The sequence below is a fragment of the Tasmannia lanceolata genome, unplaced genomic scaffold (genome assembly GCF_043159265.1).
Source record: "Tasmannia lanceolata isolate RefF3 unplaced genomic scaffold, GAP_Taslan_0.1 ptg000015l, whole genome shotgun sequence".
Lineage (NCBI taxonomy): Eukaryota > Viridiplantae > Streptophyta > Magnoliopsida > Canellales > Winteraceae > Tasmannia > Tasmannia lanceolata.
In genome coordinates, this window is record NW_027518692.1 from 15,101,650 (window position 1) to 15,118,555 (window position 16,906).

The 16,906-nt window shown below is 37.8% G+C and overlaps 2 protein-coding genes across 2 annotated transcripts; both read right to left on the reverse strand.

Annotated features, from left to right (window-relative positions):
• Positions 1 to 660: 660 nt before the first annotated feature.
• MYB83 (myb domain protein 83) lies at positions 661 to 3,541 on the reverse strand. The gene is made up of 2 exons (XM_077398015.1): positions 3,106 to 3,541; positions 661 to 2,066 (listed from the first exon to the last, which is right to left on the reverse strand). The coding sequence occupies exons 1-2, from the start codon at positions 3,378 to 3,380 to the stop codon at positions 1,415 to 1,417; spliced, it is 927 nt and encodes a 308-aa protein (XP_077254130.1). The 5' UTR covers positions 3,381 to 3,541; the 3' UTR covers positions 661 to 1,414.
• Positions 3,542 to 6,137: 2,596 nt separating this feature from the next.
• Positions 6,138 to 16,064, reverse strand: LOC143893072 (ATP synthase subunit O, mitochondrial-like). The gene is made up of 6 exons (XM_077398016.1): positions 15,813 to 16,064; positions 14,897 to 14,947; positions 11,406 to 11,649; positions 9,398 to 9,510; positions 6,666 to 6,752; positions 6,138 to 6,453 (listed from the first exon to the last, which is right to left on the reverse strand). Exons 1-6 carry the CDS (start codon positions 15,939 to 15,941, stop codon positions 6,325 to 6,327), a joined length of 753 nt encoding a protein of 250 aa, XP_077254131.1. The 5' UTR covers positions 15,942 to 16,064; the 3' UTR covers positions 6,138 to 6,324.
• Between the last annotated feature and the right edge of the window lie 842 nt (positions 16,065 to 16,906).

Genomic DNA, 16,906 nt, shown 5'->3' on the forward strand with positions numbered 1-16,906 from the left:
CAGCACTCCCTTGTTTTGATAATCGCACTCCATACTTCATTAACTGCAATTCTGATAGGTTTCTGAGAGCATCTTGATAATTCTAACAGCCTTCAAAAGCTGGAGTTTTAAATGGTGGCCGATCAAGCATGCTCGTGCAAGAGGCACCACAACATGATATTTGATCCAATAGCAGTCCCCATTTTCATCTTCTTTAAGAGGCTGCTGTTGGATCAAATATCAAGGGCAGCACTCTTTTACACGAGCATGTCCGATCGGGCACCATATAATTTCTATCACAAGCTAACTAGAAAAGTACAAAATAGAGGCTGGGTTGCTATAATTGAAACAAGGCAGTGTGGACATCAGTTTCCTAAGAATATAACTAGATCCTTGCTTGTCTTAATTTCTACGTAGGATAGGCAAATCATGAATCTTTGTTTCATTCAATTACTTGATGATGTTGGAAAGGACTTGAGTCTATGGACCATGCATTCTCTTCCTCTATTTCATAATAACTAAGACGGGTTGTTATCTCTTTAATATTAACTTATTCTGACAAGATGGTAAGGGTATTATTACCCTTCTAGAATCTAAGCTTTGAGCCTAACAACCACTATTATTATGAGAAATAGATGTCACAACAAGACAACAAAGACTTGAAGGATATTTAAGTGCTTCCAACTGGATATTCCATCTCTGTATTTCAACTTGAAGAAAACAAAATTTTCCACAAACACATGGTTCCATTTTTTAGTACGAAAAGACTTAAAAAAAAAAGCCATTATTATGTGTGCAATATTACAAGAGAGAGAGAGAGAGAGTTCTTCCATGTCTCTTTAATAAGGTGTAGTAAATCCTACTTTCTTTCCAACTAATAACAATTTGACAACTATCACCCCTATATTCTCCTTTCTGTACATGCCATAATAACTAAAACTTCCCACCAGTGTGATGGCCTTCAGCACTCCTTTGAACATGACTATTCACATTTCTATTCAAGTATTTTTATTGCTCCATAAGTTTCAAATACCTCCAACCCCATATATTTTCATAATGCTACATAAAACAAAACCCTCACTTCAAGGACTAGGAAGTTAAAAAATCTTTCTTATCACCAAAACACCTTTTATTGAGATTCCATCCCACATTGTCTAAGTTTTTGTGAATGGATTTTATTGTGTAGAAGGCCTAAAGGTTAGGGAGAACATAAAAAAGAGACATAGCAAACCAGTGGTTTCTGGTATTCTGGTGATTTAGAAATCATATTTCCTCTCCCTTGCTTTTCTTTGACAAGTGGGATCTGTCTACTTTTATGAAAAATGGAAGAAATGGGTTTTGAGCATATTCATATTCCCAAGGAAGTTCGAAAACCATAGAAGAAAAAGGAAAAGAAAAACTATGGCACCCTACATCATTGGGAAAGAGTAGCCACTCATTCAACTTGGAAATCAAGAAAAGGGAAAGAGGAGATATCTTCCATCAATTGCTCCAAATCCCACTCCCCCATTCTTAAGTTTTCTCCTTGCCAATAATTCCCACTCCCAACAACATTATCCCCTTTATTGTTGTTGTTGTTGATGATGATGTTATTAGTGTTGTTATAATGATGGTTTTTAGGGTTTTCACCATTAGTGTAATTAGTAGTAGTGTTTTCTTCTAAGCTCATACTCTCTAAGGAAGGAACAAACAAATCCCCTCCTCCCACCATTTGACCACCACCTAGGAACCCATGTTCCCCATATAAACCATCCTCAATTCCAACTTGTGTCGAGCATGTGGGTATAGGGAAGTAGCCAGAGGAAAATCCGGTCGCATCGTAACTGTTCTCTGGCCGAGGGAAAGGGAGAGTCATGGGTTGCATGGACGAGGATGAAGAAGAAGATGACGAGTCCATGTACATAGTCATGATGTCATGGTCATGCATGGAAGTGAGCCCCACCATGGCTTCTCTTAGCTCTGAAGAATCACTATGGTTTGGTGAGGATGATGATGAATTTCTCAGCCTCTTCTTTATTGTGGAATTCCAAAAATTCTTTATTTCATTGTCCGTCCGCCCCGGCAGACGTGCTGCAATCTGAGACCATCTGTAATAATGGAAAAAAAAAAAAAAAAAAATTTAGCAACAATAGAAGTATACATGGAATGAGAATAGATGGTTTAATGGATTTTAAAATCCAAAACTGAATTGGGTTTTGTAAGTAAGCTTTAGCCTATAAGATAATAAAGTGTATACTAAACACTTAAATGGTAATTTTAACTTTTAACATACACCAAATTATGGATGTATATATGCATGTGCATGCATGCCTGTGTATGTGTAAGATAAGACTGCAAGTAGTGTTTTTAACTCAAAAGGAAGATATAAAACAAACCAAATGTCCCTTTCAATTTTCATCTGTATATGAGTTGAAGTTTAAGTAACAAACTAACAATCAATAAAATATCAAAGTTGTCACTATTTTTCCAATAACTGAAATATCCCATACGTGCATGCAACTGATCTAAGGGCAAAACCTGAAAATTTATGCCTAATCTACAAAACCCCAATATTTGCAATATGAGTAACAAACAGGTGAATCGCTCTTTTCATTATACAAGGCGTGGGAATGATCTTTTGAAAATGATTGAATCACCACTCCTTTTGTTTGACCTTTTAAGAAAAACACAAACAAGAGGGTTGGAAATATCATTTCCACACGCTCGCGCATGTGTGTGGGATTTGCTAGACCATCTCAAAAGGCATTTCGCACCTGGACTTTTGCACTTGAGAGCAGCGACAAGCTCATATTTTGAGAGCAGCCACAGCCCAGGCGCGAAATGCCTTCTGCCATGGTGGCGCAGGGGCACATAGAGGAAGCGGTTGATACCAAACACAAGGATGGGCTTGATCGACGATCTGGATTGTTGGATGGGTGACCAGAGGGTCCCAGATAGCCTGATTGAGGGTCAGACAATCTTGACCATTGATCTTCGTGATCATGCGAAATGCATCTGCATCAGATGGTCCCTAGCAAATCCACACACACACACACACACACACACACATATATATATATATATATATATATATATATATATATAGAGAGAGAGAGAGAGAGAGAGAGAGAGAGAGAGAGAGAGAACCTGTTGCCAAGGATGGAATGCAAGTGGATGATGAGGTCTTCTTCTTGAGAAGAGAAGGCACCTCGCTTGAGATCAGGTCTCAAGTAATTGATCCAACGGAGCCTACAACTCTTACCACATCTTTGCAATCCTGCATTCCTCGCAACATCGCTCCAACACCCTTGTCCATTGCTAACCATGTACTTCATCAGCTTCTCATCTTCTTCTGGGGACCACAATCCCTTCCTAAGCTTATTATTATTGCCATTGTTGGCCGGCGTATCCGGCTTCCTCATTGCAAACTCTGAGTCCTCACAGAGATTTGTCTTTCAAACTGGTTTGATGGAGAGAAGAGAGGGAGTTATAATGAGGAGGGCTTCATAGAGTGGGGATGGTTATAATGATGATTTTGATGGTTGTGGGGTTTGCTTAGAATATGGAGAAGAGAGAGAGAGAGAGAGAGAGGGAGGGAGGGAGGTGTTTGTTGTTGGGTCGAGTGGGAACGGTTTGGACGGGGACCTTAGAAAGTGAGAGAAATAGTGGTCTTCTTGTCTTTGACTCCAGTTCTCGTCTTTTTCGATGCATTTTTCTTCACTCACAAGGTAATCATCATGTAGGGAGGGAGGGAGGGAGGGAGAAACTGAGATTATGTGAAGCCCAAGCAAAAACATTTAGCTTCATTATCAAACAACCTCTCTCTCTCTCTACTATATTTATAACATGGGATTTGCTAGGGACAATTGCAGAAGGCATTTCGCAGGCCGGCTAGCTGTTGCATGAGAGCATCCACATCATGAATAAGACAAAATCTGTTAAAAAGTGAGCAAAATTAACCTCTCTCCGATATTTTTAGATTTGCTAGGGAGCAAAAATAGGCATTTCGCGGGCCGGCTGTTGCATGAGAGAGCAGCCACCTCATGAATAAAACAAAATCTGTTGAAAAGCGAGCCTATGTAGCCGCTCTCGCATATGCAACAGCCGGCCCGCAATATGCCTTCTGCGATATATGGTCCCTAGGAAATCCCTTATAGCATAGTATATATATGTATGTCTAAACTTATACAAGGGAAAAATCTTGGCCATTGATGTTGGCACTACAATGTTTTCATAATTGCACTAACACACCACATCTTTGATTATTTAATGAGCTGTCAAAGGTAATTACAATTCCCAAAAAGCTCTCTAAAGCCATTTTATAAAAAAAAAAGAAAAAAAGAAAGAAAAGACGAGGTGAGTTAGTGCAATTATAAAAACAAGATAGTGCTAATATCAGTGCGTAAAATCCTTTCTGACAATTATTGTTCTCATTAATTCAAACAATTCATTCTTTGGATGACTCATTGCCAGCTGCCTGGCATTTGGCTCCACTCTAATCTAATGATTATAAACCTTTGATCAAGCAAGTTGATTTAGACTTCCTTTAAGATGTCTTTAAGCCCTTGATTATTATTTTTTCCCTATTTCTCGATCTTGTCAATGAGATCTTCGTTTTCAAAGTATGAGAAGTGATATTTCCACACCTTTTTTATGTGTTGAAAATAAATAAAAAGAAAGCAAAAAAAGTAGGTGGAAAAGGTAAAGAAGAGGGGATGTAAATATCATTTCCAACTCACGTCAATTTTTCAACATTTACACCCACTTTTGTTTGAAAATAAATGTAGCCATTTTAAAGAAAAGACAAAAGACGAAGGGATGAACAGATCTCACGTGCAATTGCACGTTGAAAATGGAAAGGAGTAACACATACATGATACATGATACATGAATTACGTTTTAAGGAAATCTTTACGTGAATATTTGTAGGGTCTCATCATATTATATAACTTTCCCTTTAATGTTACCGAAAGGAGAATCTAGAGAAACAAACAGAAACAGCATGAGGAATATCTTTGAAATGTATTCAGTAGTTGTGACTCGTGGATTAAAAAAGAAAAAAAGAAAAAGAGAGAGGCTTTGACGTGGTGCTTCTAGGCTCATCTTAGCCGTCCGAGGTTTGGGTCCCACCCTGGATTATTTATATACCAGAGTGACATTGATGGGATCAACCTAACCCATTGATCGATGCAGTTTTACGCATCGAGTGACGACTGCTCAGTTTTACCATTACCCATAATAAGGGAGATGATGAATTCGCACCCCCTGTAGGATAATTCGCACCCCTTTCAGCGGGTGGATCTATCACCATCCCATAATAATTGCTAGCCGTGGGATCGAATGGTTAGGATTGTGTTAGATTTCTTTTGTTATTATCTTTTATTATTTGCCATTATTATTTACTTTTTATCTTATCTTTTACTTGGTGGTAGAGTCTGTTAGAACAGCTGATATGTTTATTAAGAGTTTTGAGTCCTCTAAGAGTCAGACTATTTAGTTGTATTAGCAGAAATGAGATGAGATTGATATTTTTTTAGAGAATTTCCTCTCTAAAAGGAAGTTTTTTCTGATTTCTTTTGTGAAGTTCCTCACAGAATGTCCTTGTCCTGTTCAAGGGGCAGTTGCGATCACACACTTTTCAGGGCCCATGGCCTATCAAAGCTAACCCAATGACTTGTCTAGATTGACGCTCATGTTTGCTACGTTGAAAACAGAGATGGTTTATACATCAAGTTTATATCCATGTTGCTCAAAATAGTACACCAGAGATTCAGTGTATATGTTAGCTATTAATGGTGTGACTTCTTCTGTAGGGAAATTGAGGGAAAGATAATCCTTCAAATGTTTATGAACAGCAGGAAAGTCTTTCCTTTGTTTTGAGGGCAAGACATACACCAGCTGCTGCTAACAGACCCATCCCAACATGTCCCAAGGCATTGCGTATACAGCACCCTGGATAAAAGAGTTGACAGAGTAGAGAGGAAAAAACGAACCCAAGTTACCAAAGGCTCTGTTATTGAACTGGATTTGAAATCTTAGGAATGGAAGTAGCAACTGGGAGAAGTTTAATATAAAGAGGGGTGTCTGTAATAAAACAGAGCAGTGCAAATAAAAAATGGAAATCTCAGAAGGTTTATCCAACAAAAGACTATTCAGGAACCAGAAAGCATTCACAAAAGTGAGGAAAAGGGAGTGTCCTTTGCATATATGGCTTTTATTTTAAGATGGAGACCCCATCAACCAACATTAAAAGGAGAAACCAAACCTATAAAGAAACTCTCTCTTTCCAACATCAAGGGGAAATGCAGCAAAAAACATCCAAAACAAGAGTTGTAGCAGGGTTCATACTACACCGATTTTAGGCTTCTAGATGCTATCAAAGTTGACTGGGTCCCTCAGGAACTTCTCCATCTGCCTTGCCCTTGTCTTAATCGACATATCAAAGACCTTTTGTGAGAATTCAACCACCAAACCACCGAGAATGCTCTGATCAATCTGTGGACAATTTTAGGAGGGATATACTTTTGTTAAAACCATTGAAGTTATTAAGTACTACTTGGGAATTCTATGTTATATTAAGTACTACTTGGAAGTAATTGCAGCAGTTAAACAAAAAAGTGTTTGGAACTGAGTTAAAATCATAACCAAGATGAAACCATTTGTCAATAGGAAAACCAAATTGCAGCAGAAAAGCAATTAGAGAATACCTTCTGTTCAAGCTTCACCTTCTTCCCATGTCCAATAATATCTTGCAAGGTCTCCTTCAGCTGCTTTTCCTCTTCCCCGGGCAGCGGCTGGTCAAATTAACCAAGAGAAAGTACTTGAGAAATGGCAGGAGTATAAAGTGCCCCCACAAATAATAGAAGGGTAATAAATATGAAACAGTTGGGAAGAAAGGAGGTTTTGACTAATGGCTACATAAGTTAGTTGAGAAGGGCCTCACCATTACAGAAATATAGCACTACAGTAATAATTAATATTACAGAGAGAAATATTGAAGAGAAAATATTGAAATTTGTTCAAACTTCATTCTTGCATGTGTGCTCTTCCAAAAGCACAAACCATAATAATAGGCAGAGATCCAGTGGTAAGCGTGGTTGATCAATCGGGTGATTTTCTCGCCTATGACAGATCCCATACACCCCCCCCCCCCCCCGAAAAAAAAAATGTTTGTCACGTTTTCCCATTTCTTACCATGATCAAAGAGAAAATTATGCTTTTTACCAAGGTATCACATAATTACTTCGTTTAGGTACCTTATGAGTAGACTAGGCAAAACCCCTGTACGGCTTCGTCTTTTTCTCGATAAAGGCTATGATTTGTGGACACGGACACGAATGTCGCGTGTTGACATGGACACGGACACGGCAAACTCCCAAACCTTAGAAACGGGGACACGGCTAAACTAGAAAGTATATGTAATCATGATTTGTGGATACGGATTTGTGTGTCCAGATTCGACATGAATACGAGTTGTTTAAATGAGGTAAACACAATATTCAATAGAAAAACAGAATGTCACACTTGACACGGTACAAAAACATGTCCACACACGCACATAAAGTCTAACACTTTCACCAATACAAGTGTCCAAAGGAGTGTCGACACGTGTGTCGTGTCGGACACGTGAGTCGGCAATAAATCTGTAGTGTCGGCCAAATCATAGATAAAAAGACATATGACCAACAGTGGTTCGAACGTATATACAAAGGATTTCTTTTTTACACTTTTTTTTTTCGTAGGTAAGCTGGGGTTAGGCAGACCCCGACCAGATATATTAAATAAAAGAGAACTTACAGCCTTTCATAGACAGTTCAAAAAGCATCAGAAACAAGGGGAAGGCTTATTAATTATCATAAAAGAGAAATTTCTTTTTTTACACTTATTACTAGTAGAGAGGGCCCAAATTGAAGTGCTGCTGTGCTCCAAGGGGAAGGCTTGATGAAATAGTAGAGAGAATGATGGCTCATTTAAATAAGTTCAAACTGGTGAATCTTGTTTCCAAGGTCAGAAGAGGACCAAATGGGCAAAACAGCATGCAAACCAAAACCTTTCCTAAAAACAACCCTTTTGGCGAAAGACATGCCCGTAAAATCTTCTTCCATGGCCAATAAAGAAGATGTCCAATGGGTATTCCTGGATCTCCAAAATCATCTCGTTGTTTGTGAACTCATTCGAAGCCTTCTTGGCAAATTTTTAACCCAAATCTGAGAATTGAAGCATTAACCAAATATATGACTTCAATTTTGGAAGTAAGGGTGTCCTCTCTTCCGGTGAAATATTTGGGCCTCCGTTTGATGGAAGTCTTAGCGTCCATGATTGGGATCCAGTAAACGAATTGAAAAGATAGGGAGTAGTATATTTTTTTTCCGAATGGTAAGATCGGGTGTAGGATTTGAAAAGATAACTTCCTTGTCCAAGCTTCCCCATAATCTTAACCCCATGACTGAAAAGATTGAATGGATTTAGATGATTGTTTTCATCAAAAGATGATCCTTACTTTAGGCAGGTCAATTGGAACCGAGCATGCCTCCACAAAAGATGGTGGTCTGGGTATTAGGGTTGTCAGAAATCAAAATATGGCCTTGACAGTGACGTGGTGGTGGAGACCTCTCCCTAACATCGATGATATTTGGGCTAAATTTACTCATACCTTGCCTTCATCTTGAGGAATGGAAACATGATAGATTCTTGTTATGGATTTCGTGCAACCCATTTTCACCTCCTCCATCAAAGAAATTAGATTTGAAATAGGAAATTGTGCTTGCATTTCTCATGACTAGATAAATGGTGTGGATATTTCGCTCTAGTTGAGGATTCCCAATCTTGATAAACAATGCTCTAAACCCAGGGGCTTTAGTTATGGATTACATAGAAAGTAAACTAAGCCGAAATATCAACCTCCCCAGTCCATCCAAACCCCAATGACAAGGGATTTAGAGAAATTAATCTGTTGCCCTGAGAAAGCTTTGTAGCATCTAGACATCCCTAGATTCCCACCACCTCCTCTTAAGTACTGGAAAATATTTCACATCATTAACACTACCAACAATAATGTTTGGCAGCCGTTTTGCTTTATGAAAGAAATTTCCTTCATAACAGGTACAAAAGCAATAAACTAAGATGACATAAAAATCCATGTAATATAGCTGATACCTGTTGGCCCTAGCTAGGAGGAAACATTGTTAATTGTAAGCACATTTTACTGGAAGCAAATATGACAGGCACCCTGCTCAGAAACCAAATCATTCACATGCTCTTTTTTATTTTTGAATGGCCATTCACATGCTTTATTGATCATTCTAATTTGGCCTAAACCAAGAACGTCCTAACAACATTCGAAAGTTCGGACGTAACCAAGTTTACTAACGTGCAACTGTCTAACAAAAAGAATTCAGCAATGCAAGAGGCAAACACTTAAGGAGAAGCTAGAACTTACAATGACAGTCGTCACAACGGCTTTCACCTCCCCCCTATGCGCCATGGTCAATTCAGTAAAACTTTTTGCAATACTCTCGATGTGCCTCAGCCTCCCATTCTCAGCCAAAATAGCTTATGAAAACAAAGAAAATCAACAAAAAGGAATACATGCATAGAAAAACTTTCTATGGATATAGAAGACCAGGTAAAGTAAACAATATAGTCAGTATGGGACTAACATACTTATAAACCTTTGAAATACACAGAACTAACATTTAGCGTTCACATGGATGTACATTTAGTGCCTTCGTCAAAAAGTTAGTGGGTACAGAACAAGCACAAAAAAGTAAACACGACAAGAAATGATACTAGTGGTTGATGATACAAATAAAGAAGAATGCATGTATGAAAGAGGGGAATTACTCAACAATTTCTATCACATAATCAATTCGACAGTAGCCAGGAATGCAAACATGTAGCATATAAAATACAATTGGAATATCCAAGTGGTATCCTTGACATTAATAAAAATCTAACAACACAAAGTTCTCAAGTTTGTAAAAAAATTATCTCATATCCATGAGAAGTTAGACAAATGGGGTTCACTAACTGCAACCTGAGCTCTTCTGATAGCAATTGCATCAGCATACAACCTAGTCTATGTAGATCTTAGACTCTTAGTTAATCATAGAGAATCACATATTTGATCAATTTAAATCTCGTTACATAAAACATAAGAAAACTATGAAAACCTGAGACGCTCTTTGTACACAGAAATACCATCCACCCAGAGTCACAGCGCACTAAATAACCAAGTTCATCAAATTGGAGCAGAATTTATATAAAGATCCAATTAAACCAAACCACAGCTCACTCCAACAGGAGAAGTTGCACAATGTTCGCGGGTACTTCTCGATGGATCATACATCCTGACACAGTTATGTCAAATCTTGAAAGCAAATGAAAATTTTGCATGACAAATACGAATTCAATCTACTTCTTGTGTAGGAGTTCTAAGTATAACAGATGAGAAAATGCTTCATGAACAGCATTGCTAATCCCAATAACTTCCTAGCTCCATAATCTTTTTTTTTGTAGGCAAGCTAGGATCGAACCTGCAACCTCGAGGTTGAGATACAAAGCCTCAACCATTTAGCTACAGGTCCAACCCAATAACTTCCTAGCTCCATCATCGTTGCCAAGAAAAAAAAGAAGGAGAATAACATCTATTATTAAAAAAGAAAAGTTGGATTCGCTTGAGGATATCAGAGAATACGAAGACTTCAAGAATCTAAGACTCCTTATCGAGGAGGAAAGTAGAAAGGCCCAGGCAAAAGCAAGTATAATCAAATAGTGCTTCAGGAAGAAATAAAGTGGAGCCAAAGCTCACGTGTCTGATGGCTAAAAGAGGGGGACAAAAACACCGCATATTTTCACGGTATCGCTAGCGCCAGGAGATGTAACTGGCTCCAAGACCTAGAGATTGACAGTGAGAGGATTGAGTCCAAGACGGAAATCGCAATGCTTTACACATGTACTCTTCTGAGGGTAGTGGAAAATTAGCAGGGACAATCTATGATGTCATCTCAGATAAAAGCCAAGGTACTTTGAGATGCATGACAATCTATGATGTTAAGATAGGGGAAATTAGTAGGGATACAAATGAATATAAGGTTGACAGATGTATGCTATAGATTTGTTTTCTTAATATTAACGAAGTTATGCCCTATGATTTATGAATCAATAAACATTCTCATGCACACACCCTTGGAAAATATATGTATCTAGGAGTTATCCAAAAGTCACATATCTTATCTAACACTTGTAGCACAAGGCCGATACGAATACAGTATCCATGTGAACTATTACTACTTTCAATGTGCACAATCCATAACATAGATTCTCAATAGGCAACAAGAATGTCTATCTACAACAATAAGGCTCCAAGTACATCATCTCCGACAATGATCCAGTCCTACAGAGTTTATAGACAAAATGTAAAGTTCCCATAGCTACACAAGTCATACCCATGAAGTTCTTTGTGATATCTAAGAATCCAGCTTCAGAAAATATCTCTAGTACAGCCTTAACTCTGGTCTCCCCAGGCACTGATAAATCCTTTATGAATTGTGAAAACACAGGACTTCTCTTGGAAGCCTCAATGATGTCAAGAAGCTCGGATTCAACTTTGTCCAACATATTAGCCTTTGACGCTGCAAGGAACAAAGCAGTGGCATAGTTTCCCGATACTCCATACAAAGACAAAGGTACCTGCAATGTTATGGAAAAACCCCAAGCTAAACTCAACTTAGTAGGAACACATACCAATCAGAACATTTTGTGCACTAACAGAATATTAGCTTTCCGGAAAGTACGAAACAAGTCAACAACTAGTATCTAATTATGCATAGACTAGTCAGGGTTATTATCAACCTAATGTATCTCCAAGAAAAGATGGAACCGTATGAGCAGAACTTTCCGAAATATGACCTCAAAAGTGAGAAATGCAACCCAGAGCTTTATGTTGAGTTTCACATAGAGCTCCGGGCAATAGGAGCAAATGGTTTTATGTGCTCTATTGAGCTGCCAGTGTATGCAATAGGATATTTTTCCATATGCATGGCAGGAGATATTGGTCCTGTGAGGAATAAGGCCCGTTATGATGAACTTCGATTAGTGGGGAGGATAACTGAACTTCATGTGCCAGGTAGGAGTTTTCCATATTCCTTGTTGGAAAAAACCTCCGAAGTCTAAAGATTGGTTAAGTTGGAACCTTTCACGGCCAAGTTAAGGGGATTTGTCTATACGTGTGAGGGTAAAAAAAGACCAAAATTTATCCACCAGTGTTTCAGTTTCCAGTCACGTTCAACAGAAGAGATTCAAATCAATATCCTAGCTGTTGTCTCAGGTACAGGAGTAATGTGGAACAGCAAAGTGTCAAAATGCTGAACATATACTTGCATTCAAGATCCTAACTCATCCATGGTGACCTCCGGTCTATACGAGCAAATACCTTTGGGCTAAAAATTAGGTTTCTGCATTATAAACAAATATACTAGAAATTTTAAACTAATATGAAAAGATTTACTGTCGCATCTTTTTAATGGTTCATTAGGTGCAAATAAACTGGCCATAAATAATTAAGATCTAAACGATATTCATTTCATTACAGAAGACAATTTAACAATGCATGTACCACGAGACCTAAGAATCCTCCAATCGCTGTCCGTTTTGTTTTCCTTTTGATGATTTAAAAAGATGAAGCATAGGAAAGGAAGATAAAGACGTACATAAAGGAGCTAATGACTCCCTCCCAAGCAAGTGAGTGCATCGTGTCATTAGTGCCTCTAGGAACATGGGAGAAGTAGGGTGAAAGTTCTCCATTGAATCCCAACACTTCAATAATGATGTTCACAAACTGTTATGATCCCAAGCTGGATCTAGAAGCCCAAGCAATTAGATTTGATGAATAACCCTCCAACCATGACCCTCCATGTCCACATTGAAGATATGAAGTCCAGCAAGAAGAGCTCATACTTCCACTTCATTCAAACTTGTAACACCGATCAGGATCTCAAACATAGAGTTACAAAAAATGCAACCAATGCCAGTCATTCCAAGGTTGACTATGCCATAGGTGGAAGTGATTGTCCAACCAATATCCTAATCTCATCTAAATCTCAAGACTAAAAGAGGCGACTCTTCCAATTTCTAAAAATGCATCTTCGCAATAGGCAGCAAAATCCATTCCTTGCAAGTGCCAATTGGATGCTTCATCAACATATCGTAAGCTTTACACCTTCCAGCTACCACTGTCCAACAAAACCCCACTCTTGAGGGTGGTGGTTCATCAGCCCATACAACAGATCCCAAGAACGACAATTCCGAGGAAGCAGAAGAAAGGGAAAGAGATTACGAAGAAACAACCTTAAAGATTTGTAAACTAAATTCTCTCATCACTCTCAAAGGGGAAGATGCAATACTAACACTCCAAGCAAGGATAAGAGACAATCAAATTTTACGTTTTGATGTTTCTCTTAAAACCTCATCCCTACCCCCATGCATTTATGACACTCCTTGATGGGATGTCACAAAAGCAAAGATCCTCAAAATCTAGCACCCTCCCTCCCACTCTAAACCTAAACCCCTCATAAAATATTTTGCAATACATACAATACTGCTTGCTAGAAACCTAGGCTACAACCCACCACCACCACCACTACTACCACCACCACGACCCCGCATTTTTCAATTATAATATAGCTATAAAGCACCTCTCTCTCCACCATAGCCATTTGCTAAAAAATATTGTTACTTAGTTTTAAATTTCCAATGCTAACACTGCCTTGCCCTTAGGGTTCATGCGCCTTCTTCCACTTGATTAGATGTTTAACTTTTTCCTTTTCCTCCTTCCTATCCAATAAAAAAAAGTCTAACTAAATATTTTTCAATCTTGAGGCTACGGCACAAGGAAACTTGAACAATGATATATAATAAACAGGAAGGTTTGCAAGTGATGGGTTAATGAGGGTTATTCTCACACAGAAAGAAAGATAACATTTTCTTTTATTAAGTTAGCTTCTTCACTCCTTCCACTCAAAGATTCTTTGAAAACATATCAACCCAAAGACTCTTTGAAAACATATCAACTCAAGGTGAAGGCTAAGGACTAGCTTCCTATTGCTAGTCGCCAAAGATAAATATACTGGATGAAATGAGCTTTATAGTGTGTGTGTGTGTGTGTGTGTGTGTGTGTGTGTGTGTGTTAGAGAGAGAGAGAGAGAGAGAGAGAGAGAGAGAGAGAGAGAGAGAGAGAGAGAGACTACAATACATAATACTCAAAATATAACATGTGCAACATTACATAATAATAAGATTTAGTGTGTACAGTATATGAAATGTAGCAACTACTACATAAGATCTTAAACTATTTATATGATAAACAAAGCTTGCTGGAATTACTTGACTAAGCTCAAGTCAATCAAAAAATTATGATGACTTTTTAATTAAAAGGAAAAATGAGTTTGTGGAATCAGGGCAGTTCAGATGAGGCGGATCAGGGAAACAAGTCTGGATGAGATCCACCTACAAGAAGCTGAATTTCGTATTTGATGGTTACACTACGAGTACTGTAAGGGAATTTGTGATCTAGGGAAAACATTTTATGGAATTTTTTCCCACAAAAAAATCCAGGGTATAGTAGGAAAATCATAGGAAATGAGTTAGCCAAATGCTGGAAAAGTCATTTCCATTGACAAAAATCCAAGGTAAATTTTCACTGCTTTGTCAAAAAAAAAGGTGATAGCATCTCTAATGATGAATTGTGTCAAACTACAGATCGAAAAAATGATGCAATATCTAATAATGATTAGATTGACAAGTGTCGAAATGGTTTACAAATGAACAATATATAGATATAAAGAAAACTAACAATATTGGGTTACCCAAATTCTTATTATACAAAATACTTCATTTACCAGATTTTCCCTCTGGAAAAAGGTCCCAATTTATCTTTTACCTTAATATTTGTTTCCTTAGAGTTTGGTGTGCTTGCAAAGTTCCTCAAACCCTGCAAGAAAAACTTCAATGGTCAGATTATTGCCAGACAAAAAAAAAGGCATATGCTCGTTAAGCTGGCAATTGGAGAACACTTGTTATGATAAATAGCCAACAGAAAAATAAATTATGGCACGACATATTAATATTACGGCATCCAGATAGAAGGAAATGACTTAGAAATAGAGAATTTAGAAGTTCAATACATTTAAACTGTCACCATTCAAAAAATGTAAACTGTAAATATAAGATGAGATTCATAAAAGAAAAGCCTTTCATTCTTTTAAGTTTTAACTGACCAATTTAAGTTTTTAACTACAATTATCACTCTGGGTTTCAAACTAAATACATTAATCAATATCCAGACCGCGAAAGGATAATGGTGAGGTCTCATCAGATAGAAATCATATATTTCATAAAAAATAGTGCTGCTAGTTTTTAGGTTTGCCTCTCAGAATATTTTAGCCTACTGATATTGGCACTACCATATTTTGATAATCGCACTGACTCATCTTGTCTTTTGTTATTTAAACAACTGACAAATGTTATTACAGTTCCCAAAAAGCTCTCAGAATCCAATTGAAGAAGAAGAAAAAACAAGATGAGTTTGTGCAATTATTAAAACATGGTAGTGCCAATATCAGTAGCCTAAAATTAGGGTTTGTCTTTGAATAAACATTAGCATTTTTCTTCTCAACTACGACCACATGAAGGGAAGAGATAATAAAAAAATAGGAGAAAATTTCATCGAAATTCAATGGTACTCGTCATTTCAGAAAATCAAACATCCACAAACAAACAAACACATTGAAGAAATTATAACAAGTAATCTCAACACAATATCGAAACTAATCGAATCCAAACCACAATAGTTTTACCTCTGAAATCGTGAAATTAGGGTTTACAGTGCTTCGTTGGGCGAAGGATCTCTGCGTACAAACCGATTGGGTTCTCAGTATCCTGTTGATTAGATAGAGATTAGGTCTAAGACGCCCGCCCAAAGCCATCAAGGAAAAAAGGAGAAGAAAACCCTAGATTTTTCGAAGGTAGAAGAAAATGCTGGAAATAGGGGAGAGATTCGATTCTAGATGATGAGAGCGAAAAAAAGGGGGCTTTTTGTCTTGAAAATTTTTGTGAAGACGAAGGGTTCTCAATTATGTATATGCCCTTGATGGTGGGGAAAATTACGAAAAGAGAGGTTAACACTGGTGTTCATTATTCAGTTAAAATCGAATAACCGAACCGAGTCGGTTCGATTCGGTTTCGGTTATCTCAAAAAAATTTCGGTTATGATAAAAACCATTATTTTTTTAAAAAAAAAGTGTGATATGGGCACTCCAAAGGATGATCAAAACCGTCCATTTGATTGATCACAACTTAATTAGGTTGTGCTCAAAAAATCATTTCGATTGGATGATCCTAGCCCTCCGATCAAAACCAAGATTTTGCTTTTTTCCCTCTTTTTCTCCCACTATTCGGTTATAATTTTTAATCGGTTCGGTTTCGGTTACCGAAATTTGAGAACCGAAATTATTTCGGTTATCAAATTTCGGTTATTTAGGTTATAACCGAATAACCACCCCTAGTTAACAGGCTAACAATTCAACACCCTCTTATTTTGATAATAACAGCCCGCACTATGAAGTCCCTTGGAAATATTAAGGGTGCAACTCAGGCGGGTCGGGTTCAGGTTGAGGCCAACCCGAACCCGATCCAACCCGAGATTTTAAGCTTAAAAACTAAAAAATTATTAAAATTTTCGGGTTGAACTCGGGTCGGGTTGCCCAAGCCCTCTACCCAAACCCGACCCAAACTGAACCCAGGTTGAGAAAACACAGCCAGAACCATGGTTTAAATTTTTGGTTTCGAACATTCGGAAAACCCAAATTTCGGTCGAAATTTGGAACTCCCGTTCGAAATTCCGGACCGAAATTCCGAAATTTCGGCTGAAATTTTGTAACGTTTTTTTTTT

Excerpts from the sequence above, each read along its gene's own strand:
- MYB83 (XM_077398015.1), bottom strand. The coding sequence starts at position 3,380 with ATGAGGAAGCCGGATACGCCGGCCAACAATGGCAATAATAATAAGCTT. Across the intron at positions 2,067-3,105 it reads CATTCCATCCTTGGCAACAG|ATGGTCTCAGATTGCAGCAC; the intron begins GTTCTCTCTCTC and ends CCATTATTACAG.
- LOC143893072 (XM_077398016.1), bottom strand. The coding sequence starts at position 15,941 with ATGGCTTTGGGCGGGCGTCTTAGACCTAATCTCTATCTAATCAACAGG. Across the intron at positions 11,650-14,896 it reads CTAAGGAAACAAATATTAAG|GTACCTTTGTCTTTGTATGG; the intron begins GTAAAAGATAAA and ends ATAACATTGCAG. Across the intron at positions 6,454-6,665 it reads AGGTGAAGCTTGAACAGAAG|ATTGATCAGAGCATTCTCGG; the intron begins GTATTCTCTAAT and ends AATTGTCCACAG.